Below are 27,659 nucleotides of genomic sequence, written 5' to 3'. Positions count from 1 at the left end.
TCTTCACTCATAGTGGAGTTAATTCCTGTGGCAGAGCTACAGCACCTTTCTGGCTAAAATACAGAAAGAGAGCTACACCTTTTAGCACCTTTCTGGCTAAAATGCAGAAATGCAGGGGTTTAGTGCAAGGCCATGGGGACTGCACAGAAGCAAGCCCACGTGCCTTTTACAAGATCCTAAACTTTGCCTCAGTCTGGCCCTGAGGTGACCCAGCTTAATTTGTTTCCGAGTAAGTAAAGCCCGAGGTGCACTCAAGGAGAAGGGCCCCAGTATCCGAGAGCCTTCCCTGTCACCGAGGTGTGTCCTGGCTTCCTTAAGGCTTCCGGAGGAATAAATGACGCTGTGCTGAGAACATTTTGTGCAGATACGCCAAGATCAGGATGTGAATTGCACTTTATGAAAAAAAAAAAAAGGAGGGAAATAACTCAATTTCAAAGCTGATCCAAGAAAATAATGATATTCTAGGGAAAAAGAGGCCAAAGTCAACCAAAGGATAATGATGCCTTGCTCTATTTAGAATTTGCCAGATGAGAGGCTTTTTCTCTTGGTCATTATCGACTTTTAAACACAACTAAGTATGACTAGCAATGATTAGCAAATGTCCTTATTTACACAAAACCTGCCATTTTTCCAGCACCCAACTGCTATACTCTGGGTATTCAGCCTGCATCAGTTTTCCTGAGCCCAAAATGCACTCATTATCGCACTCATGATTTGTTAAATTGAGAGCGTTTGTGGATTTAGAGGATGAATGAGAAATACCAACTCCCTTAACATTGGATGGGTCTGAGCAACCTCAGAGAGAACTCCTCTGAGGTCTCTAAGGATGGAGACCGCACTCAGGAAAGGTCCGTGTGTCTTACTGTTCACAGACAGATGAGATTGCCCCACTGGGTCCCAGCTGTAGTGATCAGAGTCAATAGGTTTCCAGCCCGTCGAGTCTGATAAGCATGGCCTCAGTGTGTGACCAAGGTGAGCATAAACCACAGAAAACTGTAAATAGCCAGCAAAAGGCAGGACAGAGGAGAGGGAGAAAGGGGGAAGCGGTGAAGAAACATCCTGAGGCAGCCAGCAGGTGCTCAGTCTTGAGTGCTCTCTCTTGGCAGGAACGTTGAGTAAGTTAGAAGCCCAGGCTTCAGGGTCAGTGAAACCAGTTTCCAAATCCAGCTGCATTATAGACCTTGGGCATGCTGCTTAGACCCTGAGTCTGGCTTCTCATCTGTGAAATGGAGGAGACTGGTCTGTTACAGGGTCTTAAGAAACAATTTCTGTAAAGTTCCTGACACAGAGTATGTAATACATTCAAACTATTATATAGTTTTGTTTTGTTTTGTTTTGTTTGAGAACAAGTCTCGCTGTGCCACCCAGGCTGGAGTGTAGTGGCAAGATTTCGGCTCACTGCAACCTCCGCCTCCCAGGTTCAAGTGATTCTCATGCTTCAGCCTCCCGAGTAATTGAGACTACAGGTGCCGGCCAGCACGCCTGGCTAATTTTTGAATTTTTAGTAGAGACAGGGTTTCACCACGTTGACCAAGCTGGTCTCGAACTTCTGGCCTCAAGTGATCTGCCCACCTCAGCCTCCCAAAGTGCTGGGATTATAGGCATGAGCGACCGCATTCAGCCTCAAACTATTACATTGTTTTAAAGTTATCGTTATTTCTTCTGCAAGCTGCAAAACTACCAAAGGCAGAGTGTGTAGATTTGGGGTTCAAATCCTGGTTCTGCCACTTCACTAACTCAGTGGCCTTGGGCAAGTCGTTTCACCTTTCATGATCTACAGCATGCAGGTGATAAGAGCGACTGCATAACCCCGCCCCTTACAGGGTTGTTGGTGGATTAAATGAACTAATCCACTTAAGGTCCTTAGCACAGAGGCTGCCACACAGAACCATCATGTATGTGTAAGCCATTACTGTTAACGGGCTGTCTCTACATCCTCAGTGCTAGGCTGCCTGGAAACACCATCCTGTGACTTTTGGTTGTTGAAGCCTACACCAAATCTACCTTCCCAGTGGAATGCATGCTTGCCCACCTTGAAATCCCTGATGCAGATCACCTTGTCCAGGGAGCTAGCCACTGGGTAGTGGGCCACAGATGCCACAAGATTCAAAAAGGAGGCCGGGCGCGGTGGCTCATGCCTGTAATCCCAGCAGTTTGGGAGGCCGAGGTGGGTGGATCATGAGGTCAGGAGATCGAGACCATCTTGCCTAACATGGTGAAACCCCGTCTCTACTACAAATACAAAAAAAAATTAGCTGGGCGTGGTGGCGGGCGCCTGTAGTCCCAGCTACTCGGGAGGCTGAGGCAGGAGAATGGTGCGAACCTGGGAGGCGGAGCTTGCAGTGAGCCGAGATCGCGCCACTGCACTCCAGCCTGAGCGACAGAGCAAGACTCCGTCTCAAAAAAAAAAGATTCAGAAAGGAAGTGGTGAGCTCAGTAGGGGTCAGATCACACAGGGCCTTACAGGCCACGGAAGGAAGGCTGAATTTCATTCAGAGCAACTCTCCCATGGCCCTAACCATGCCTTTGTTACGGCATTTATGTGAAATTTTATCTCCCTGTCCAGAGGGTAAGCTCCAGAGATTGTCCGATTGGTCTTTGTTGCTCTTTTCCCATGCCTGCCTGGCATAGAGAAGGATTTTGGTCGACATGTGTGGAATGAAGTGAAAAATAACCCCCAAAAAGCTTAAGAGGCCTTGGCTGCAACAGCTGTCACCCCGTAATTCCAAGAGTTCACTCAGCGTCCTGGGCAGGAGTCCCCACCCTCTCATGTGCCCATGGGTTTTTCTTCTGAAGCTGGAAGCGTGCTCAGAGAGGACCCCATCTTCCCATGGAACAGAACCTTTCATTGACTGGACCCCCACATATAAAAGGTAGTAATGGTGAGGATTAGAGAAAATAGCACCTCGGCTGCTTTATTCTAATCATAGTATCTATCCCTATCTCCACTTGACGCATGGTTGGTTGGTTGGGTGGTTGATCAGTTGCCTAGCTCCCCTCACTAGTCTATAAACTCCTGAGCATAGTGAATTTTGTCTGTTTTGTTCACTGCTGCACTCCTAGCACCAATGACAGTGCCCAGCACATAGTAGGTGCTCAGTAAATATTTGTTGGTTGAAATGAGACGATGCATATAAAATGCTTTGCAGAATGCCTGGCACATTCTAGGCACACATTATCTTTTTTTATTTTATTTTATTTTATTATTTTTATTTTTTTTTTGAGACAGAGTCTTGCTCTGTTGCCCAGACTGGAGTGCAGTGGCATGATCTCGGCTCACTGCAACCTCTACCTCCCAGGTTCAAGCAATTCTCTGCCTCAGCCTCCCAAGTAGCTGGGATTACAGGCATCTGCCACCACGCCTGGCTAATTTTTGTATTTTTAGTAGAGACAGGGTTTCACCATGTTGGCCAGGCTGGTCTTGAACTCCTGACTTTGTGATCCACCCACCTCGGCCTCCCAAAGTGCTGGGATTACAGGCATAGGCACACATTATCTTAATAACAATTGTTGTTAAGATATAATAAGATGAATTATGAAATAGTACATAAAGCACATAGCATATAATAAAACTGTGTATGATAAAGTACTAAAATTATGACAGAGCTTACATACATAAGGAAAGAAATGTCCAGCACTTAGAACAGGCAGTAACAATATGTATATAACTTTCTAAAGTTTACAAAGTCTTCCATACACCTTATCTCATTTTATCTTCTAGCATTCTTACAAAGCAGATGACATATCATCCACATTTTACAGCAAATAAATGAGACTTGGATGAATTAAAATGACTTAGTCAAAGTCACACATAGCAAAAGGAAGAGCCAATTAAAAACCAAAATTTAAATCCTGTGTTCTGCCAGGCATGGTGGCTCATGTCTGTAATCCCAGTACTTTGGGAGGCCAAGGTGCAAAGATCTCTTGAGCCCAGAAGTTCAAGACCAGCCTAGGCAATATAGTAAGACCCTATTTCTACAACAAATCAGAAAATGAGTCGAGTGTGGTGGTGCATGCCTGCAGTCCCAGCTACTCAGGAGGCTGAGGTAGGAGGATCCTTTGAGGCCAGGAGGCAGAGACTGCAGTGAGCCATGATTGTGCCACTGCACTGTAGCCTAGACAACAGAACAAGACCCTGTCTCAAATAAATAAATAAATAAAAATCCTATGTTCTTCCAGAGATATCACAAAGCTGTGGGTCCAGAAGAGTAAGGAGGATGGTGGCTGCTGGCTTCACCTGTGGTATAGGCTTGGAATTTTCCATCATCAAAGGCACTTGTTTGTTTTGTTCTGTTTTGTTTTGTTTTGAGGCGGAGTCTCGCTCTGTCACCAGGCTGGAGTGCAGTGGCACCATCTCGGCTCACTGCAACCCCCGCTTCCCGGGTTCAAGTGACTCTCCTGCCTCAGCCTCCTGAGTAGCTGGGACTATAGGTGTGCACCACCTCACCCAGCTAATTTTTGTATTTTTAGTAGCGATGGGGTCTCAACATGTTGGCCAGGATGGTCTCGGTCTCTTGACCTCATGATCCACCCACCTCAGCCTCCCAAAGTGCTGGGATTATAGGCGTGAGCCACTGTGCCTGGCCAAAGCCACCTGTTTTAGGGACCAATCCTTGTCCTGCTCAGAGCTGGAGGTCTGTCTGTAGGAGCCTAAACTCTCACAGGCAATCCCTGGCTGGTGAGCTTCTTCAGTGCAAGGAGCCCATTTTTCTCTCTGAGACACATGCACTTTATTTTTTCATGCCTCAGGGCCTTTGCACATACTGTTTTTTTGTTTGTTTTTTGAGACAAGGTCTCACTCTGTCACCCAGGCTGGAGTGCGGTGGCACAATCTCAGTTCACTGCAACCTCCGCCTCCCAGGCTCGAGTGATCCTCCCACGTCAGCCTCCCGAGTTGCTGGGACTACAGGCCTGCACCACCACACCTGGCTAATTGTTTGTATTTTAGTAGAGATGCGGTTTCGCCATGTTGGCCAGGATGGTCTCGAACTCCTGACCTCAGGTGATCCATCCGCCTCAGCCTCCCAAAGTGCTGGGATTACAGGCATGAGCCACCGTGCCCAGCCTGCACATACTATTTATTTCCTTTGCCTACAACACAGAGAAACCCAGGATTTCCGAATAGCATCTCTGCCTCTTCATCACACTGAACCTATCTCCTCACCCTTAAAGTGGCCATTGTGACATCTTGATGTCAGGCCTCTGAGCCCAAGCTAAGCCATCTTAACCCCTGTGACCTGCACATATACATCCAGATGGCCTGGAGCAACTGAAGAACCACAAGAGACGACATTCCACCATTGTGATTTGTTCCTTCCCCACCCCAACTAATCAATCGACCTTGTGACATTCCCCCCCCCACCGACAATAAGTCTCACGATCTCCCCACCCTGTATCTTGTGACCCCCACCCCTGCCCGAAAGAGAACAACCCCCTTTAACTGTAATTTTCCATTACCTACCCAAATCCTATAAAACTGCCCCGCCCTGATCTCCCTTTGCTGACTCTCTTTGCAGATTCAGCCTGCCTAAACCCAGGTGACTAAAAAGCTTTACTGCTCACACAAAGCCTGTTGGTGGGGCCGGGCGGGGTGGTTCATGCCTGTAATCCCAGCAGTTTGGGAGGCCGAGGTGGGCAGATCACGAGGTCAGGAGATCGAGACCATCCTGGCTAACACAGTGAAACTCCGTCTCTACTAAAAATACAAAAAAATTAGCCGGGCGTGGTGGTGCATGCCTGTAATCCCAGCTACTCGGGAGGTTGAGGCAGGAGAACTGCTTGAACCCGGGAGGCGGAGGTTGCAGTAAGCCAAGATCACGCCACTGCACTCCAGCCTGGGTAACAGAGTGAGATTCCATCTAAAAAAAAAAGCCTGTTGGTGGACTCTCTTCACACAGACGTGCGTGACACCAGGCTGCTCTGAGAATTACATGAATTAATGAATGTTGAGTGCCTGGTACAGAGCCTGGCATACAGTAGGCATTCACTAAATGGTGACTTATGAACCCTACACTTCCTCCAAGGACCAGGACACATGCCTCCTCCTCTATAAAATCTTCCTTCTCAGTCCACAGGCAGGGATTAGCTCCGTCATACTGTGTGTTCCTTCAGCAATTTTTTTTTTTAAGGATTTTCATTCTTGTTGCCCAGGCTGGAGTGCTATGGCACGGTCTTGGCTCACTGCAACCTTTGCCTCCCGGGTTCAAGTGATTCTCCTGCCTCAGCCTCCCGAGTAGCTGGGAGCTACAGGCGCCCACCACCAAGCCCAGGTAATTTTTGTATTTTTAGTAAAGATGGTGTTTTACCGTGTTGGCCAGGCTGGTCTCAAACTGCTGCCCTCAGGTGATCCACCCACCTCGGCCTCCCAAAGTGCTGGGATTACAGGCGTGAGCTACCGCGCCCAGCCGCATTTTGTTTAACATGATAACTCAGCTGGTTTTTTACATAAGCCACTGCGCTGAACAATCTCCTGAAGACCAGAGACAAATTCTCTTTGACCTTTGTATTCCCGGGTGTGAGTGATGGTAAGTGCTCAGTAAACGTTTATGGATGGCACTAATGAAAGTCCCGCCCATAGCCCTGCCTTGTGGCAGTGTGGAAAGCCACCACGTGGCCTTCTCAGCCTTCAGGACACAGTGGATCTGTGAATCAGGAACTGCCTGATGGGGTATGACCCAAATCAGGAACAGACCGAGACTCAGGGCCTGAATCGTAGCAATTGTCCTCAGGCCTTGGGAGAGACTAATTTGAGTTTGATTCTTTGCTTCCCCAGTGACATGCAAGATGATTTTATCTCTCCATGTGGGGCCTGCAGGCAAGTCATGAGAGAGGTAAGCAGCTTCTCTTGCTTTCTGGAATGCAAATGTCTTCCCTGTCTCAGGCTATGGGAGCCACGCCAAGCTGCAGGCGTGGCAGGCGTGGCAGGCGTGGCAGGCGTGGAGACACAGCTACTGTCCTGTTTGCTCGGTTGGCTGGCTTCTAAGGCCTCCCTACGCTTGCATGAGTCACTGGAAATTATTCCTTCGTTTAACAAATACTTACTGAGTGAGTGTCTGCTCTGTGCCAGGCACTGAGGTAGCTCTGGGGAGGCACAGGGAAAAGATGGGCCAGGCCCTGCCCTCACAGAGCTCATAGGCTAATGCAGGAGACAGATGATAAACAAGGAGCAAAATAAATAAACAAACAGTGGCGTTTCTGAGAGTCAAGAGGGCTATAGAGGAAAACAAAATGCAGAAAAAAAAAGGAGTCCAGTGACAAACGGGCAAGCAGGGGACACTGCAGATTGGGGTCAGCAAACAACAGCCCTTGGGCCAAATCCAGCGTGCTGCTTGTATTTGTAAATAAAGTTTTATTGGTACACAGCCATGGCCATTCATTCACCTATTGTCCATAGCCACTTTGCCCTGACACAGCAGAGGTGAGCCATTACAACAAAGGCCACATGGCCTCTAAACCTAAGATATTTACTGTCTGGTCCTTGACAGAAAAAGGTTTGCCAACCCCTGCTTTAGATGTCCCGGAAGGCCCTCTTTTTGAGCATGACATTTGAGCAGAAATATAAATAATGAGAAAAAAAATGAGACAGACAAAGGTCTAGAGAAGGAGATTCAGAACCAGCCAGCTCAGACCCTTGGTGAATTTGAGAAGAGGGCTAGGGCCTGGTAGGTGGAAGGAAAGCAATGGGATTGAAGTCAGAGGGGTGAGCAGGAGCCGGATCACATGGGGCCTGGCCATGGAACGAAGGGTACATTTTATTCCAAGAATAAAGGAAACTGAAGTGTACACTTTTTTTTTTTTGAGACGGAGTCTCACTCTGTCGCCCAGGCTGGAGGGCAGTGGCAGAGTCTCAGCTCACTGCAACCTCCACCTCCCGGGTTCAAGCGATTCTCCTGCTTCAGCCTCCCAAGTAGCTGGGGCTACAGGCACCAGCTACCACGCCTGGCTAATTTTTGTATTTTTAGTAGAGACCGGGTTTCACCATGTTGGCCAGGATGGTCTCGAACTCCTGACCTTGTGATCTGCCCACCTTGGTCTCCCAAAGTGCTGGGATTACAGGCGTGAGCCACCGCGCCCAGCCTGAAGTGTACACTTAAACATGGTTAAAATGGCGAATCTTACATTATATATATTTTATCACATTAAATACATTGGGAAAAAAGAGAATAAAGGTAAGCCATTGGATATTTTCAAGAGACTTGAAGGATCTGAAGTGCTTTTTATAAAAGTCCTCTTGATGGAAGGCTGCAATTTCTTCAACTCTAAAAACAAAAGGGTAGGCCAGGTGTGGTGGCTTAGCCTGTAATCCCAGCAGTTAGGGAAGCAGAGGCAGGAGGGTCGCTTAAGCCCAGGAGTTCAAGACCTGCCTGGGCAACATAGCGAGACCCTGTTCTCCACAAAAAAAAAAAAAAAAAAAAAAAAAAGGAATAAAAGAGAACAAAAAAATGAAAACGAAGGGATAGTTTAGATCATGGGTCCTTAATCCAGGCTCAGGGGAAGGTTTTCATGTTTATATGTACGTTTGGGGAAAGGGGAATGTCAGTAACTATTGTGGATTCTCAAAGAGATCTGTGTCCTCTAGAGTCCCAAAAGATTAGAGAATCCCACAGGCCCTGAGCTCCAGCATAATACCAAGAGCCCCTTGAAATACAGCATCTTGTGGGCATGGTGGCTTACACGTGTAAGCCCTGCACTTTGGGAGACTGAGGCAGGAGGATCACTTTAGCCCAGGAATTCAAAACTAGCCTGGGCCACATAGTAAAACCCGGTCCCTTCAAACAGTTTAAAAATTAGCAAGGGATAGTGGTGCGTGCCTGTGGTCCTAGCTGCCCCAGAGGCTGAGGTAGGAGGATCACTAGAGCCTACGAGGTCAAGGCTGCAGTGAGCTGTGATCAAGCCACTGCACTCCTGCCTGGGTGACAGAGCGAGATCCGGTCTCAAAAATAAATACATACCTACAGCATCTTGTTTAATCCCCTCCCCAAGACTGAGTGAAGTGCATGTCATTATTCCCATTTCCCAGTAACCACTCTGAGGCTCAGAGGAGTAAAATGACTTACTGAAGGGCCCCCTGCCAGGCGGTGACATACGGGTATCCATGGCCCATCAGGCTGACTCTGAAGCTCGTGCTCCTCACGGCTGCCTCTCTGTCTTTGTGGTTCTGTCAGTTGGACAAAATTATTTTCAGCCATGGAGGAAACATAATGGTATTTTGGCATGTGGATGCTGCTTGTACCGTGGGAGTTTCTGCTTTTGGAGTTGTGTTTTGGGAGAAAGGGGGTTGTTTTAGCTTTGTTTTTGTGCCGTGGGGTTTCAAAGCATCTGGGGATGCAGACACTTCCATCTTCCTCCTGCTTCCTGCCAGGAGTGCAAATCAGACACATTTCCCAAATCCAAAAACATACCACCGGGAAAGCAGTGAATTTACAACGGTGGAATTTGTCTCACTTGAGAGAGGCAGAAATAGCTGCCCTGCACGGTGGAAATGTCGAAGGTCATATAAGGAAGCCACGACAGGGCGCCAAGTCCCTGGCTCCCAAGGCCCCGACATGGTCCAATTGCTCAGTGCTGTTTTCTCCAAACAGATTGGATGTTGGCAAACGAGAGAAGGCAAATGAAAAAGCTGAAGGAGGCAGGGGCGAAACTGAAACCAAAATGCAAATGATAAGAGATGAGGCATTGGGGCCAGGGACCTGGCACGTAAACTCGCCCTCGGCTCAACTTTCGTCCGTACCTACCCTCAGGCAGAGCCTGTCAAGCAGAAAAATTTCCTTCCTTAAAACATTAATTCTAAAAAGCCAGAAGATTGAGTGTGCCTGGGAATAACTTGGTGATTCAGAGAGAAGTGTGGAAGAACAGGAGGCTGTAGACCTGAGCAGTCACTGGCTACCAACATAATCAGAATGGCATCTATTAATTGAACACCTACTATGTGCATAGAGATGCTTTACATGAATCATCTCTGCATCTCACAATACCTGGCCAGGAAGAGCTTGGGTCTGTTGACCCCACCTCCAGGGCTCTTGTCATGATGCCACTGCTGATTAACCTCTTGCCTACCATCCTGCATTCTCCCATCCCTAAAACCATTCCATGCACCAAGACACTGAGTGAGCCCCAGAAAGTTATCCTTTTCCCAAGGTCACACAGCAAACAAACAGTGCTCCTCATAGTACAGGAGAAAGATCAAGAGACAAATTTTTCTTTGCTGACTTTACCCTGCTAAGCCTCAGTTTCCTGATCAGTAAAATGGGCATCATGATAGCACCTACCTCACAGGGTAGATAATGAAACCATGCATGTGCAGTATCTATGTGATATGGTTTGGCTCTGTCCCCACTCAAATCTCATCTTGAATTGTAGCTCCCATAATTCCCACATGTCATGGAAGGGACCTGGTGGGAGGCAATTGAATCATGGGGGCGGGTCTTTCCCATGCTGTTCTCGTGATGGTGAATAAGTCTCATGAGATCTGATGGTTTTATAAATGGGAGTTCCCTCACACAAGTCCTCTCTTGCCTGTTGCCAGGTAAGACATCCCTTTGCTCTTCCTTCGTCTTCCGCCATGGTTGTGAGGCTTCCCCAGCCATGTGGAACTGTGAGTCCATTAAACCTCCTTTTTTATTTTATTTTATTTTATTTTATTTTGAGACCGAGTCTCACTCTATGGCCCAGGCTGGAGTGCAGTGGTGTGATCTTGGCTCACTGCAACCTCTGCCTCCCAGGTTCCAGAGATTCTCCTGCCTCAGCCTTCTGAGTAGCTGGGATTACAGGTGCTCGCCACCACGCCTGGCTAATTTTTGTATTTTTAGTAGAGATGAGGTTTCACCATGTTGGCCAGGCTGGTCTCGAACTCCTGACCTCAGGAGATACACCTGCCTCGGCCTCCCAAAAGTGCTGGGAGTACAGGCGTGTGCCACAACGTCCGGCCTAAACCTCTTTTCTTTATAAATTACCCAGTCTCAGGTATGTCTTTATTAGCAGCTCGAGAACAGACTAATACACTGAGTGTATGTAGCAGGCTTGCAGCTTCTCCTGGTGTGAGGTGTAAAGGGGATACTGTAAGGGAAGCGGATGTTAGTGGTCATTTGTCATAGCAGAAGGAGGTCTGGTTCCAGGGTTAGCTGTTGCTCTTATAAAGCCCTGGGTGAGTCTTGAATGGTGCCTGTTCACGATGTGCCATGCACTGTTCAGTTTCACAGCATTCTTTCATTTCCTCCTCCCTGCAGCGCTATGATCCAGGTACAATTATGGTCATTCCCCTTTTACAGATGAGAAAATCAAGGTAAAGTGAGGAACATTAGACAGTGAGTGGCAGAGTCAGACTCAGACCCAGTCAGTCTCAGCCCCCTCAGCCACACTGCATCTCTCACGCCAGCTTTGCCTCTTTTCCAGTTTGGCACCAACTGGCCTGTGTACATGACCAAGCCGGATGGTACGTATATTGTCATGACGGTCCAGGAGCTGCTGCCCTCCTCCTTTGGGCCCGAGGACCTGCAGAAGACCCAGTGACAGCCACAGAATGCCCACCACCTGTGACAGCCACCTGGAGAACTTCATAAAGATGTCTCACAGCCCTGGGGACACCTGCCCAGTGGGCCCCAGTGCTACAAGGGCTGGGCAAAGATGATGTTTCCCAATTACACTCCAGCCTGAGTCAGCACCCCTCCTAGCAACCTGTCTTGTGACTTAGAACACCACCGCCCCACGCCCCGCCCCACCTTTCCTTTCCTTCCTGTGAGCCCTCTTTCAAAGCCCAGCCTAGTCTGGACTGCTTCCCCATCAGCCTTCCCAAGGTTCTATCCTGTTCCGAGCAACTTTTCTAATTATAAACATCACAGAACATCCTGGATCAAAGCGTGTGTCTTGCTCTGTCTCTATCCTTGCTTGCAGCTCTTAGGAGGGACAGCGTGATTTGTCTTTATAGGAAGACCTGGACTCTTTCTGTTCAGAGAGGAAATGGGTACCTTGGAACCATGGACCTTATGGTGTGGAGAGCTAAGGTTTTAGGCAACTTGCCCCAGCGTTCTCTAAACGGGCAGCTCCCCTGGGCTGGACCTAACTGCCAATAACCATCCTAGAGTGTGTTTTTGTCTCATTATAGACCTGAGCACCGGGAGATTCCAGAGTATTAAGGGTCAGGCACGGTTTGTCTAGACAGTGTAACAAAGGGTTTTCTCAGTAGCTACTGTGTGTCAGGTACTTTTGTGTGCATCATTTTAAGTTTAACGTGCTCCACAGTTCTGTGAGGTGGGTGTGGAGATGCCCCCTTTTCACAGATGAGAGCACTGGGCTTTGGAGAAGTTGAATACCTTGCTCTAGGACAATGGCAAAGCTCAGAACAGAATCCAGGCCCCTTAACCCCTCCACTGTGGTCCGGAAACATTGCAAGCTTTTTGCCATGCACTACGCTAAGGTGTGTGACATATGTGGACCTGTTCAGTCCTCACGTATCAAACTCAAAGGTTAATTATTAGTGTTCTCAATTTAGCAATAAGAAACTGGAAGCTCAGAGTGATTGAGTTGCTCACCCAAAGTCACACAGCTAATGTGGCAGAACTGGAATCAGAACTAGATCTGTCTGGGCCGAGTGTGGTGGCTCACGCCTGTAATCCCAGCACTTTGGGAGGCCGAGGAGGGCAGATCACCTGAGGTCAGGAGTTCGAGACCAGCCTGGCCAACATAGTGAAACCCTGTCTCTACTAAAAAATACAAAAATTAGTCGGGCGTGGTGGCAGGCGCCTGTAATCCCAACTACTCAGGAGGCTGAGGCAGGAGAATCATTTAAACCCAGGAGGCGGAGGTTGCAGTGAGCCAAGATTGTGCCACTGCCCTCCAGCCTGGGTGACAGAGTGAGACTCCGTCTCAAAAACAACAAGGATTCCAAGGATTTTTTTCCATTCCCCCATAACTGATGTCTCAATTTACTGATTATCTTTTATATGTCAAATATGCTAAATATTGCAGAGAAAAACAGCCTCTGCCCTTGAACTCCCAGCCTGACAGATTGAGAGAGAGAGATGTGTACCCAGGTCTAATGCATAGGAGTGCACATCGTGATCCAGGCAGAACCAAGTGTCAAGTGGGTGTGTCGGGGAGCCTGCTGCTGTCTGGAGTGTGAGGACAGGGAGGTACTGTTTCTTTCATGGGTGCATTGGTTATCACACATGCACAAAATTAGGAAGGTCAGGACTGAATAAGGAAGGAAGGAGCCAGGGTGAGTCCTCTAGAGGAGGATGACAGCTCCAGGAGCCCTCCCAGGAGGAGTTGGTCTTGGGGCTGGCTCATTGGGTGGGGTAAGAATACAGCTTAGGTTTGCTGTTCCCAGAGCAAGCAAGTACCTAGGGGCACCCAGGTGGACATCGCCCCTTCCCTGGAAGCCCTTTCCACCCTGATCCAGTGTTGCCACTTGATGAGAATGGTTTTGCCACAACACACTCAGACTTATCTGCTGGCATCTTGGGAGCATCCCAGTCATTCCAGCGTGGCTATATGACACACAACTCCATTCTGCCCTTTTTTTTTTTTTTTTTTTTTTTTTGAGATGGAGTCTCACTCTGTCACCCAGGCTGAAGTGTAATGGTGCGATCTCGGCTCGCTGCAACCTCTGCTGCCCGGGTTCAAGTGATTCTCCTGCCTGAGCCTCCCGAGTAGCTGGGATTACAGGTACCTGCCACTGCGCCTGGCTAATTTTTGTAGTTTTAGTAGAGACAGGGTTTTACCATCTTGGCCAGGCTGGTCTTGAATGCCTGACCTCGTGATCCACCTGCCTCGGCCTCCCAAAGTGCTAGGATTACAGGCATGAGCCACCATGCCCGGCCTGACTTTCTTCAGAAATGGCTTTGGTGGCTGAGCACAGTGGCTCACACCTATAATCCCAACACTGTGGGAGGCTGAGGTAAGAGGACCTCTTGAGGTCAGGAATTCAAGACCAGCCAAGTAAACATAGTGAGATTCTGTCTCTAAAATAAATTAAACAAATAATTAAATAAATTAAGTAAATAAATAAATTAATTAAATAATAAAATAACCTAAATAAATTAAATTAGCTTGGCCTTATGGTGCTTGCCTGTGGTCCCAGCTACTCAGGAGGCTGAAGCAGACGGATCTCTTGAGGCCAGGAGTTCAGGGCCACAGTGGGCCATGATTGCATCACTGCACTCCAGCCTGGGCAACCGAGTGAGATACTGTCTCTAAAACAACAACAGGCCAGGCACAGTGGCTCACACCTATAATCCTCGCACTTTGGGAGGCCGAGGCAGGTAGATCGCTCCTGACTTGAGGTCAGGAATTCAAGACCAGCCTCTCCAACATAGCAAAACCCTGTCTCCACTAAAAATACAGAAAATCAGCCGGGTGTGATGGTGCGTGCCTGTAATCCCAGCTACTCAGGAGGCTGAGGCAGGAGAATCACTTGAACCCAGAGGCAGAGGTTGCAGTGAGCTAAGATTGCACCACTGTATGCCAGCCTGCGTGACAGAGTTAGACTCCGTCTCAAAATAAACGAACAAATAAATAAAACAAAAAGAAATGGGTTTGGGGGACTTCAGCACACTCCTCTGAATGTTCTCAGCAAAGGCGGGTGGAGAAATCTAAAAAAAGAGGAAGCTGGAGGAAAATCTGGCTATCAGTTATTAATCTGCTTGTTGGAAATATGAATGATTGACATTTTCTTCTTTGTACATATCTGTTTTTTAATTTCCAAAACATTAAAAAAATCAATAACAACAATATATAAAGAAAGAAAAAAGGGTATAACATAATGGTTAAAGGTTTGCACTTTGGGGTTGAACAGCCTCCAAACTTTGTGACTTTGGGCAAGTTATTTCATTATTCTGAGACTCAATTTCCTCGTCTGCAGAATGGAGATGATAGTATCCAGCCCCTAGGATTGTGGCAAGGATTGAGTGAAATAATGCAATTTTAAAGGCCTAGTGTTGGCTAGACATGCTGGCTCACGCCTGTAATCCCAGCACTTTGGGAGGCCAAGACAGGTGGATGACCTGAGGTCAAGAGTTCGAGACCAGCCTGACCAACATGGCGAAACCCTGTCTCTACTAAAAATACAAAAAATTAGCTGGGCATGGTGGCAGGCACCTGTAATCCCAGCTACTCAGGAGGCTGAGGCAGGAGAATCTCTTGAACCCAGGAGGCAGAGGTTGCAGTGAGCTGAGATTACGCCACTGCACTCCAGCCTGGGCAACAAAAGTGAAGCTCCATCACAAAAAAATAAAATAAAATAAAGGCCCAGTGTTTGACCCTCAGTAAATTCTCCGTAAATCTTGGCTGTTAATCCTCAACAAGGGTGACAAATTTTGTTTTTTTTAAGGATGGATTTGTTTTTGCAAACAAGCAGCAGCGTTTTACAGCTTTTTTTTTTTTTTTTGAGATAGAGTCTCCCTCTGTTGCCCAGGCGGGAGTGCAGTGGCGTGATCTCGGCTCACTGCAGCCTCTGCCTCCAGGGTTCAAGCGATTCTCCTGCCTCAGCCTCCTGAGTAGCTAGGATTACAAATGCCCGCCACTACGCCCATCTGATTTTTGTATTTTTAGTAGAGACGGTGTTTCGCCATGTTGGTCAGGCTGGTCTCGAACTCCTGACCTCAAGTGATCTGCCTGCCTCGGCCTGCCAAAGTACTGGGATTACAGGCGTGAGCCACTGCATCCAGCCTATACGTTCTTTTCACTATTATTATTATTTTTTTTTATTTATTTATTTTGAGACGGAGTCTCGCTCTGTCCCCCAGGCTGGAGTGCAGTGGCTCGATCTTGGCTCACTGCAAGCTCTGCCTCCCGGGTTCACGCCATTCTCCTGCCCCAGCCTCCCAAGTAGCTGGGACTACAAGCACCTGCCACCACACCCGGCTAATTTTTTGTACTTTTAGTAGAGACGGGGTTTCACCGTGTTAGCCAGGATGGTCTCGATCTCCTGACCTCGTGATCCACCCGCCCCGGCCTCCCAAAGTGCTGGAATTACAGGCATGAGCCACCACGCCCAACCTCTTTTCACAATTATTTATTGGTGCTTACTGCTGAGACCAGTTCCCAGGGACACAGCAGTAAACGAGGCAAAGTCCTTGCCCTCACAGAGCTCCTAGTTTATCAGTGGGAAAATGAAATCTATGTGATTATAGTACTTCATGACAAGTGGCTCCCAAGGTGAAGAAAGCCCTGGCAGCAAGCAGCAGAAAGAGTAGAACTTGGCTGGGCACAGTGGTTCATACCTGTAATTCCAGCACTTTAGGAGGCTGAGGCAGGCAGATCTCTTGAGTCCAGGAGTTCAAGACCAACCTGGGCAACATGGTGAAACCCCATCTCTACAAAAAATTTAAAAAATTAGGCCGGCCATGGTGGCTCACGCCTGTAATCCTAGCACTTTGGGAGGCTGAGACAGGTGGGTCACAAGGTCAGAAGTTCGAGACCAGCCTGACCAACATGGTGAAACCCCGTCTCAACTAAAAATACAAAAATTAGCCGGGTGTGGTGGCACATGCCTGTAAGCCCAGCTACTCAGGAGGCTGAGGCAGAAGAATTGCCTGGACCCAGGAGGCGGAGGTTGCAGTGAGCCGAGAGTACGCCACTGTAGTCCAGCCTGAGCGACAGAGCGAGACTCTGTCTCCAAAAATAAAAAATAAAAATAAATAAATTTTAAAAATTAGCAGGGTGTGGTGGCAGGCACGTGTAATCCCAGCTTCTCAGGAGACTGACATGAGAGGATCGCTTGAGCCCGTGAGGTGGAGTTTGCAGTGAGCCGAGATCGCACCACTGTACTTCAGTCTGGATGACAGAGCCAGACCCTGTCTCAAAAAAAAAAAAGGAAAGAAAGAAAAAACAAAAAGTAAAACTTGCCTTCATGCAAGACCACCTGGAGCAGAGGATGTTTTAGTCAGAGCAGAGAAGTGTCATCCAGTAAGGGAATGGGGTATGGAGAAGGGTAAAATATGAGACTGACGGAAGGACTAAGCCCAGCGCCCTTATACTATGTGGAAACAGTCTATGGAAGGAGATTCTCAAAGGATTCTAGAGATTCTTCAACAATGGCCTCTTGGAAGAACAATACTCATTTGCCTGGAGAGAGGCAATAAAAGCATTTTCACTTTGCAGTCTCATTGTGCAGGACACAGTGCTGAGGATATGTGTTTTCGGGGCAGCGTGTGTTCTTTTTTTTTTTTTTGAGACGGAGTTTTGCTCTTGTTGCCCAGGCTGGAGTGCAATGGCACGATCTTGGCTCACTGCAACCTCTGCCTCCCAGGTTCAAGCGATTCTCCTGCCTTAGCCTCCCTAGTAGTTGGGATTACAGGCATGTGCCACCTGGCATGGCTAATTTTGTATTTTTAGTAGAGACGGGGTTTCTCCATGTTGGTCAGGCTGGTCTCAAACTCCCGACCTCAGGTGATCCGCTCACCTTGGCCTCCCAAAGTGCTGGGATTACAGGCATGAGCCACCGTGCCCGGCCAAGCGTGTGTTCTATTGTCCAGCACTGTCTGTGTTTTCTAGGACCCTAAAGCACAGTCCCAGATGCCCATGGAAATTAGTAGAAGCATGCATATTTCTGCTGCTCTGGCCAGCTGCTGCTAATTGCTCATGTAAACCATGTGATTCTTTAGGGTTTCCTTTTGGCAGGGAGGAAAGCACAGCTATAATTGACAGATATTCAGGGTACTTTGGATCTCTGTGTCTGAAATAAAGCCAGAGAACACTGTTCAAGAATAAATAATGGAAAAATAAATAAATAATGGAATGGCCTAATAAGTCTCTCATGTGTTTAATTTTTTTTTTTTTTTTTTTTTTTTTTTGAGACGGAGTCTTGCTCTGTAGCCCAGGCAGGAGTGCAGTGGCGCAATCTCGGCTCACTGCAGGCTCTGCCTCCTGGGTTCACAACATTCTCCTGCCTCAGCCTCCAGCTGGGACTACAGGCGCCTGCCACCACGCCTGGCTAATTGTTTGCATTTTTTAGTAGAGACGGGGTTTCACCGTGTTAGCCAGGATGGTCTCGATCTCCTGACCTCGTGATCCACCCACCTCGGCCTCCCAAAGTGCTGGGGTTACAGGCGTGAGCCACTGCACCCGGCCTGTGTTTAAAATTTTGTATATGGTGATATGAGCACGGGAACAGATGTGGAAGGAATGCCCAATCTATAAACACAGTTTTTGATGGGTACAGGAAAGAGGCATTAGGAAGATTAAATTTTTAGGCTGGGCATGGTAGCTCACGCCTGTAATACCAATACTCTGGGAGGCCAAGGCAGATGGATCACCTGAAGTCAGGAGTTCAAGACCAGCCTGGCCAACACGGCAAAACCCAGTCTCTACTTAAAAAATACAAAAATTAGTCAGGTGTGGTGGCACACACCTGTAATCCCAGCTACTCAGGAGGCTGAGGCTGGAGAATCACTTGAACCTGGGAGGCAGAAGTTGCAGTGAATTGAGATCGCACCACTGCACTCCAGCTTGGGTGACAGAGTGAGACTCCGTCTCAAAAAACAAAAAAAAAGGAAAACTCCATGACTGAATAGAAAACTATATGGCATAATGGTGACATTAGTTATCTATTGCTGTATAGCAAATTACTCCAACATTTAGCGGCTGAGGACAACAAATATTTATCATCTCACAGTCTCTGCGGGGCAGGATTCTGGGCTGAGCCAGGTCCTGTGGCTTGAGGTCTCTTACAAAGCGGCAACGAACGTGTCAGGAAGGGCTGCAGTCTCATCCGAAGATTTGACTGGGGGTGGATCCACTTCAAAGGTCACTCACAGTTTCTGGCAGGATTCAGTTCACTGTGGGCTGTTGCTGTTACTATTCAGTTCCTTGCTATGTGGGCCTCTCCACAGGGCAGTTCTCTTAGAACAAGCAAGCAAGACGGAAACCAGAGTCTTTGGAATGTCATGAAAGTGACAGTCCATCACTTTTGACAAATTTAGTCCACAGAAGCAAGGCATTAACATCCAGCCCACAATCCAGAGGAGGGGATAATATATATGGCACAAATGCCAGGAGATGGGTATTCTACAGATGTAAAAATTCACAATATACATAAACAAGGAAAACAAAATAAAATTGAAAAGTAGATAAGCATGGTGGAAGGGTCAGAAGATGCAGGCCTGGTTAGCCCTGTTAAGGAGTTTGACCTTATTCCAAAGGGCAGCCATCAGTTTCAGGTGCGGGTCATGTGGTCAGCTGTATACCTTAAATACCTCAGTTTGCTAAATCAAGAAATAGTAGAGGCTGGCCACCATGGCTCATACCTGTAATTCCAGCATTTTGGGAGGCTGATGCAGGAGGATCGCTTGAGGCCAGGAGTTCGAGATCATCCTGGGCAATGTGGTGAGACCCTGTCTCTACACAAAATTTAAAAATTAGCTGGATGTGGTGGTGTAACCACCAAAGGGTTCTTCCTGCCCACTGCACAAACAAAAATCATGGCATTGCAGTGAAGAGTTGAATAGACATGAGGCCAGCCATGCCACTTGGGAGACAAAGTCATTACTCAAGTCAATCTCATCAAAGGCTTCTAGGTTAGGAGTTTTTCAAAGGCAGTTTGGGGAAAGGGGTGGGGCTGGCTAGGTAATGGGTGCTTGCTGCTGATTGGTTGGGTCAGAGATGAAATCATAGGGAGTTGAAGCCTCTTCTTGCTCCTGTGTGGGGTCACAAGAGCAGTGGAGCCATTGACTGGGGGGTCCAGGTGGAGCCATGGGTGTCAGACACGCAAAAAACTTGAAAAGGTATCTCAAAAGGCCAATCTACAATAGTGATGTTATTTGCAGGAGTAATTGGGGAAGTTGCATATCTTGTAACCTCCAGAATAACGGCTGGCAATCGTTTATGTCTATACCTTTGCAGAGTTCAGGCTCCCCTTCCCCCAGCCTGGTGGCCTTTCATTAGCTTTGCAAAGACAGTTGAGTTTGGGGAAGGGCTATTATCATTTAAACTATAAACTAAATGTCTTTCAGAGTTAGCTCAGCCTAAGCCCAGGAATAATTAAGGCAACTTGAAAGCTAAAGGCAAGAGTGGGGAGACTGGCTATATGAGATCTCTCCCACTGCCATAATTTTCTCACTGCCATAATTTTTGCAAAGGTGGTTTCAGTGGCTCACACCTATAGTCCTAGCTACCTGGAAGTCTAAGCCATGAGGAGTGCTTGAACCCAGGATCTGGAGACTGAGAGCTATGATCTCGCCATTGCACTCCAGCCTGGGCAACAGAGCAAGACTTTGCCTTGGAAGAAAAGGAAGGGAGGAAGGAAGGAAGAAAGGAAGGGAGGAAGGAAGGAAGGGAGGAAGGAAGGAAGAAAGAAAGGAAGAAAGGAAGGGAGGAAGGAAGGAAAGAAGAAAGGAAGGGAGGAAAGAAGGAAGGGAGGAAGGAAGGGAGGGAGGGAAGGAGGGAGAGAGGGAGGGAGGGATGGAGGAAGAAAAGGTAGAGATATGAAGAAAACTATCAGAATAAAGCTAAAAAGGTAAAAAATCATTGTCTCTAGGCTGGGGCATTGGGTTTACAAAGAGTTGGGACAGAAGATTGTTGCTTTTCATTGTAAGCCTATCTACATAAACTCTTAGTATTTTTTAAACCATATATTTATATTACTTTTATTTAAAATAATTATTAATTAAAAACAACAACAGCAGAGCTCACACCTGCAATCCCAGCACTTTGGAAGGCCAAGGTAGGCAGGTTGCTTGAGCCCAGGAGTTCAAGATCAGCCTGAGCAACATAGAGAGACCCCTCTCTTAAAAACAAAACAAATGATCAAAGAAAAAAACAGAAAGTGGATAAAAAGGAAACCATGGAAAGGAAATTCATTTGGCAATGATGTGGTGTACATTCTAAAGCATAAATGCAGTAGTTGATTCTGTTGGGGTGGGGATGTGAGTTCTTAATACTCCTGTTTCCTTCCAGCCTTTCTCCACCCCTCCCCTCACTCCTGCTGGGAAGGAAGAGTGACTCATGATTGGGGAGTTTCAAAGTGTCGCCCAGCTCCTTCCTCTCAGCTTCCCCTTGGGCATGAGCCTGCCCACTAAGGGCTTGAATTCCCAGTTGTGTCTCAAACAAGTGCTGGGGACCCAACAGGCCCCATGCTAGGTGCTGAGGGATATGAGATTTAAACATCACAATCGCTGTCCTTACAGAACTCACATTTTAGTGGGAGAGACAAAGAAGGGACATCTAGTACAGTCCAGAGAAGGTCAAAGAAGGCTTCCTGGAGGAGGTGACCTCAAGTATGAATGGAGATTCTTTCAGAGCAGTAAAGCAACCCAGAGGAGTCACCATGGTGGCTGAGACAACTGGAAGTAATTGAGAAGTAATTGAGTGATGCTGGACCATAAAAGACAGGGTGGGGGACGGTAAGAAGGATGCTAAATAATGAGGAATGTTGTGTGCCAGGCTGAGGAGCCTGGGCTTTATCCCAAGGGCAGTGGGCAAGCGTACAGAGCTTATGAAGATTTTATACACAGCAGGCGACATGGCCATATTTGTAATGTGAACAATCACTGCAGGACAGCAAATATATTGGATGAAGGAACCACAGATTGCCTGGGTTTCTTAACAGTGCAATCTCTCCCTGCTCCACCATCACTATGTTTTCATCCGTCTTGCCCAGACAACATAGGGATGCTTCCTTCCAATGAAATCTCACTTTCTGCCCACTGTGGTCTTCTTCTAACCTCCAAAAACTACTGCCTAGGAGTTTCAAGTAGCAGGATTTTGATCTGGCTGCAGCTTTGCTCTGCCAACAGTTTTAGCAAAACCGCCTTCCACCTCTGCAGGCAATTTAGAGATAGCACTTCTGAAATGGTCTGTGGATAAAGGATGTTGCTGCTCTGGGAAAATGTGTCTGCCTCCTGCCAGCAGGAGACAAAGAGCACTGAAACTGTGCCAAAGGATGCTGTCCAGAAAGGGAAGGTCAAACAGCCCTCGACATTCTCTTTGTTGAAGTCTTGCCTTATTCCATTTTTACATTCAAATCAGCTTCCCCACCCCCATGTCCTTTGGGTGGGAGGAAGGTTAAATAATGCTTCTTAAGAAGATTATGTACTTTCCCAAAACTCCACAGTCCTTGCCCACCAGCAGGGAAAAGGTAGTGAAATATAAACCAAAAATAAAATTCTAAACCCCACAACCATCTGAATGGACTCCCCCTCTCAGTCAAGGGCATTCCAAAGTTAACCTGAAAAAGTAATTCAGGCCTTGATAGGAAGAGGGATTCAGATATGCCTCATTATTCCCTCCTTCCTTTTGAAATGCAGGTCCAGCTGACCAGCATTAACATCAACACAGACCTTAAGACTGATAGGCTCTCAGTCTGATGAGAAACATTTACAACCTATTCTCTCTGAAGCCTGCTACCTGGTGGCTTCATCCGCATGATAAAACCTTGGTCTCCACAACCCCTTATCTAACCAGACATTTCTTTCCACTGATGCCACGTCTTTAGATAATAACTCTTTCAACCAATTGCCAATCAGAAAATCTCTGAATCCACCTATGACCTGGAAGCCCCCAATTCCAGTTGTCCCACCTTTCTGGACCCAACCAATGTACATCTTACATGTATTGATTGATGTCTTATGTCTCCCTAAAATGTATAAAACCAAGTTGTAGTCTGACCACCTTGGGCACATATTCTCAGAATCTCCTGAGGGCCATGTCACTGGCCATTGGTGACTCATATTTGGCTCAGAATAAACCTCTTCAAATATTTTACAGAGTTTGATTCTCTTCATTGACAGAAGATACAAGGATGCCTATGGAACGGAATGTAGACCAAAAAAAAAAATCACGTGGCCACTCCAACAAGTCCCCCACTCCATTCTCCTCTAATTCTGTGGCTGAGCATATCAAAGCCTACCTGGTAAAGAGCTGATGTTCTGTGAATGAATGAGACTTCCATACAGAATATTAAATCTGCAATATAAACAGATATTCATCAGAAAACCATATACTATCATGTACTCCATGAATATATACACATACTATGTACTCATAAAAATTTTTTAAAAACCAACCAAACATGGCCAGGCATGGTGGCTCATGCCCATAATCCCAGCACTTTGGGAGGCTGAGGTGGGCAGATCACCTGAGGTTGGGAGTTCAAGACCAGCCTGACCAACATGGAGAAACCCCATCTCTACTAAAAATACAAAAAATTAGCCAGGTGTGGTGGCACATGCCTGTAATCCCAGCTACTCAGGAGGCTGACGCAGGAGAATCGCTTGAACCCGGGAGGCGGAGGTTGTGGTGAGCCAAGATCGCACCATTGCACTCCAGCCTAGGCAACAAGAGTGAAACTCCATCTCAAAAAAAACAAAACAAAACAAAAAACAACCAAACAAAAACCATTTATCATTGTATTAGTCTGTTTTCATGCTGCTGATAAAGACATACCTGAGACTGGTAAGAAAAAGAGGTTTAATTGGACTTACAGTTCTTACAGTTCCTCAGAATCATGGTGGGAGACAAAAGGCACTTCTTACAGGGTGGCGGCAAGAGAAAATGAGGAAGATGCAAAAGTGGAAACCCCCGATAAAACTATCAGATTTCATAAGACTTATTCACTACCACAAGAATAGTATGGGGGAAACCACCCCCATGATTAAAATTATCTCCCACTGGGTCCCTCCAACAACATGTGGGAATTATGGGAGTACAATTCAAGATGAGATTTGGGTGGGGACACAGAGCCAAAACATATCAATCATATATCCAATTTCACCTTTTTGGGATACCATTAAAGAGATGAGAGGCCAGGTGCAGTGGCTTATTCCTGTAACCCCAGAGATGTGGTGGGAGTATCACTTAAGGCCAGGAGTTCGAGATCAGCCTGGGCAAATAGCAAGACCCCATCTCTACAAAATATCTTTTAAATTAGCTGGACATGGTAGTGTGAGCTGTAGTCCCAGCTATTTGGGAAGTTGAGGCAGGAAGGTTGCTTGAGCCCAGGAATTCAAGACCGCAATGACCCATGATCATACCACTGCACTCTAGCCTGGGTGACAGAACAAGACGCTGTCTCATAAATAAATAAATAAATAAAAAGATGGGAGATGTTATGGGAGAATCTCAAGATGATTCCTTGAGACCTGAGACCCATGGCACCACCATAAAAAGAATTTTTCCTTCTCAGGAGGATAGACAGGGATGAATGGAGTCAGGACCATTGTCCCTGGGAAATGCATGCCTGTGCCCCTGCCACAGTAAGGCTGTATCTCTGACCTGAGAGGTGAGAATGCGGAACCCCTGAAATCCCTGCTGGAAGCCTCTCTCTTCCAAAATCCACTTACTTGTCCATTCCATACAGATGTCTGCCAAAGAATCAAGCTTCATGCTGTGCTTGATTCAGACCTGTCAGACTTTAGATTTTTCTACAGATGGAGAAGTGAGTAAGTCCAGCCTACAATGGAAGGTTAATTAACATCAGTCTGGAGATTTCATTTCCAGCTGATGGATTACGTATCGCAGGTCCAGTGAGTTCATTTGCAGCTCAGGGGAACAAATGCAAAGGCTTAAGACAAACGCACTCTTTAACTCAAGACAACCAATACAATATCTTATAAGCTGTGTGGTCATCATAAGCCTCATACTAAAAGGTTATGTTCCTGGGAGATTAAAGAAAATCCTTGTAGTTGAAACATTAAATATCTCAGAGAACCTCTAGTTCCTTCTCTATAAACATTAAAGAGAGGAGCTATAATGGTAATGTTGACAAAAAAAAAAAAAAAAAGCCAAATTCTGTAAAATATTTAAAGAGGTTTATTCTGAGCCAGTATGAGTGATCATGGCTCAGAGTACAGTCCTCAGGAGGTCCTGAGAAAGGATGCCCAAGGTGGCTGGGTTACAGCTTGGTTTTATACATTTTAGGGAGACAGAAGTGACAGGCAAAAATATAAATCAATACATGGAAGGTATACATTGGTTCAGCCTGGAAAGGTGGAACATCTCGAAGCAGTGGATGCTCATAGGTTCTATGTGGAGTCAAAGATTTTCTGACTGGCAATTGGTTGAAAGAGTTAAGCTTTGTCTGAAGAATTGAACTCAGTAGAAAGAAACGCTTGAGTTAAGATAAGGGGGGTTCCAGAAGCCAAGGTTTTTGTGCTGACTCAGCACAAGAGGATGGCGTCAACTCCCTATGACTTCATCTCTGACCCAACCAATCAGCACTCCCCACTTTCTGACCCCCTACTCACCAAATTATCCATAAAAACCACCATCCTTGAGTTTTCAGGGAGATTGATTTGAGTAATAATAAAACTCTGGTTTCCCATACAGGTGGCTCTGCATGAATTAAACCCATTCTCTATTGCAATTCCCCTGTCTTGATAAATCAGCTCTGTCTAGGCAATGAACAGGCGGAACCCAATGGACAGCTATGGTACCAGCGTCAGGTTGGAATTTGGTATCTTATGGTCAGTCTTATGTGCACTATTGAATATTAATGCTGCTCAGTTGTGGCTAAACTCCAAAAGGGAGAGGGTATAAGGAGGCGTGTCCAACCTCCCTTCCTGTCATGGCCTGAAATTTAGTTTTTTAGGTTTTCTTTGGCCCAGAGGGGGTCCATTTAGTCAGCTGGGGAGCTTAGAACCTTATCTTTGGTTTACAGTAATGAAACACAGCAGATGAGTAGATTTATTTTATTTTATTTTTAAGACAGAGTCTCACTCTGTCACCCAGGCTGGCGTGGAGAGTGGAGTGGCACAATCACAGCCCACTGTAGCCTCAACCTCCTGGACTCAAACAATTCTCCTGCCTAAGACTCCCAAGTAGCTGGGACCTCAAGCACTTGCCACCATGCCTCACTGGGGTCTTTTAAATTATTATTATCTGTAGTGACGGGGTCTCCCTATATTACCCAGGCTGGTCTTGAACTCCTGGCCTCAAGCGATCCTCCTGCCTCAGCCTCCCCAAGTGCTGGAGTGAACCACTGCAAACCTGGCTTCAGAAGAGTGAATTTAAACTTTAAATCCACTCATCTGTGCCCCAACTAAGTTTCCATGAGTGAGCCTGTGGTTACTGGAGTCTGAGATTTCTCCAACTTTCTTTCCCTTATCATTCTTCAAATTACAAACTTCAGTGGAGCATTTAAAATTATAATTAAAAATTCCCTGAGGTTGATCCAAAAAATTAAAGAAAATATCTGATATTCATGTGCCTCCATACAAATGGGAAATTCATCTATGCCTCTCCCAAATAAATGTGATTGGATATCCCAAGAACCATAAAATTCCTCCCTTAAGGATGATTATGAGAGAGACCAGCACACACACACACACACACAGTGCAACCTAAAGCAACCCCATCTTGGATGCTAATCCACCAAGTTGATGTGTTTTGTTGGTTTTTTGGTTTTGTTTTGAGACAGAGTCTCACTCTGTCGCCCAGGATAGAGTGCTGTGGTGTGATCTTTGCTCACTACAACTTCCACCTCCTGGGTTCAAGCGATTCTCCTGCCTTAGCCACCTGAGCAGCTGGGATTACAGGCGTGTGCCACCACGCCCAGCTAGTTTTTGTATTTTTAGTAGAGACAGTGTTTTGCCATGTTGGCCAGGCTGGTCATGAACTTCTGGCCTCAAGTGATCCACCTGCCTCAGTCTCCCAAAATGCTGGGATTACAGGCTGTGAGCTACCACACCCCGCCAACCAAGTTGACTTTTGATTAACCAGCTTTTAGGGAAGGCCTCTAAGATTTCCAGTTTATCTATTGTTCCTTGTGTAAAAGCATGTACTTACCATAAATCCTGCTCTTAGGCAGATTCGCACAGCATTCTTGCCTTTCCCTGGGGGACTGACTTCAAATGTCCTTCACATTCCTTTCCTATACCATATAGGCCCTGGGTCTTGGGGGTAATGGCATGGGGATCCACCATCTTGTCTCCCTGCCGCTGAAGCCAGAGACTATGGCTTCTGTCCATAAATCCCTTTCTCCTTAAATATGAAGTCAAAGGTCATGTAGACAGGAGCTGTTGCTGAAGAAAGGATTCTTTGTCTGAAGAGTTCTGTCCCCTGGGCTTACTTGGCTATGGGGTGGACCCCTGGCCGGGGGACAGCAAACTGTTTTAGTAATGTGCGTGTGCGTGCGTGCGTGCGTGCGTATGTGCGTGTGTGTGTGTTCTGTGGTAAGCAGGCGTATGCCATTAAACAAACGGTGTGGCTTTGGGCAACCTGCTATCTTGGGACCTCAGCACACTCATTCATAAATTGTGTCTTTTGGGTGAGATTTCTCTAAAACCCCTGAGACTGTGGACACATACAGCAGCCTAACGGCATTGAGGAGGGCAAGCATTCAACAGTTAGGACAACGTGAACTGTAACTCAGCTCTGCTAGGTACCTGCACAAGACCTCGAATGCTGCCCCTTACTATGCCTCGGTTTTCTCATCTATAAAAACGGCATTTTTATCTTGTTGGTGGAGCTGTTAAATAAATTAAAAGACGTAAAGGCTCTGGCACCGTGGTTGGCAAAAAATATCAGTTTCCCTTCTCGACTTCTCGATTTTGCCTAGGACCAGTGATGTTCACATTCAGGACCTGCCTGAACCGGCAAGCCCTCCGCGTGGGTCCAAAGTGCAAAGGGAAAGTCACTGCTAGAGTCGCCAGTGCCAGCATAGCGCACCCGCGCGCCGAGTAGGCGAACTGCCGCGGGGGCCGGCCCCGCCCACCAGCGCCTGCGCCTGC

General features: G+C 46.9%; 1 protein-coding gene and 1 long non-coding RNA gene across 5 annotated transcripts in view; one reads left to right on the top strand and one right to left on the bottom strand.

Moving 5' to 3' along the window:
- The window catches only part of CDA (cytidine deaminase), a 32,669-nt gene extending 20,816 nt beyond the window's left edge, over positions 1 to 11,853 (top strand). Inside the window, exons 3-5 of one of the 3 annotated variants that reach the window (XM_063719856.1) lie at positions 6,773 to 6,830; positions 10,526 to 10,594; positions 11,392 to 11,853. In XM_063719856.1, coding sequence (XP_063575926.1) covers positions 6,773 to 6,830; positions 10,526 to 10,594; positions 11,392 to 11,508 — 244 coding nt within the window. In that variant the 3' untranslated portion in view covers positions 11,509 to 11,853. Of the gene's footprint in view, positions 1 to 6,374; positions 6,831 to 10,525; positions 10,595 to 11,391 lie in introns of those variants that run through there. The other 2 variants (XM_063719858.1, XM_002811350.2) reach the window with 2 other exon arrangements.
- On the bottom strand, positions 312 to 27,659 carry LOC129059585 (uncharacterized). 2 transcript variants are annotated; one of them, XR_008525575.1, is made up of 4 exons: positions 26,716 to 27,659; positions 22,841 to 22,896; positions 9,057 to 9,157; positions 312 to 1,219 (listed from the first exon to the last, which is right to left on the bottom strand). It is a non-coding gene; the product is annotated as an uncharacterized LOC129059585 (long non-coding RNA). The 2 variants fall into 2 exon arrangements; XR_008525579.2 differs by lacking the exons at positions 22,841 to 22,896; positions 26,716 to 27,659 and adding an exon at positions 19,242 to 19,919.

The sequence above is a fragment of the Pongo abelii genome, chromosome 1 (genome assembly GCF_028885655.2).
Source record: "Pongo abelii isolate AG06213 chromosome 1, NHGRI_mPonAbe1-v2.0_pri, whole genome shotgun sequence".
In the NCBI taxonomy this organism is placed as follows: domain Eukaryota; kingdom Metazoa; phylum Chordata; class Mammalia; order Primates; family Hominidae; genus Pongo; species Pongo abelii.
Note: the sequence above shows the minus strand (reverse complement) of the source record. Positions and strands in the feature narration are given on the sequence as shown.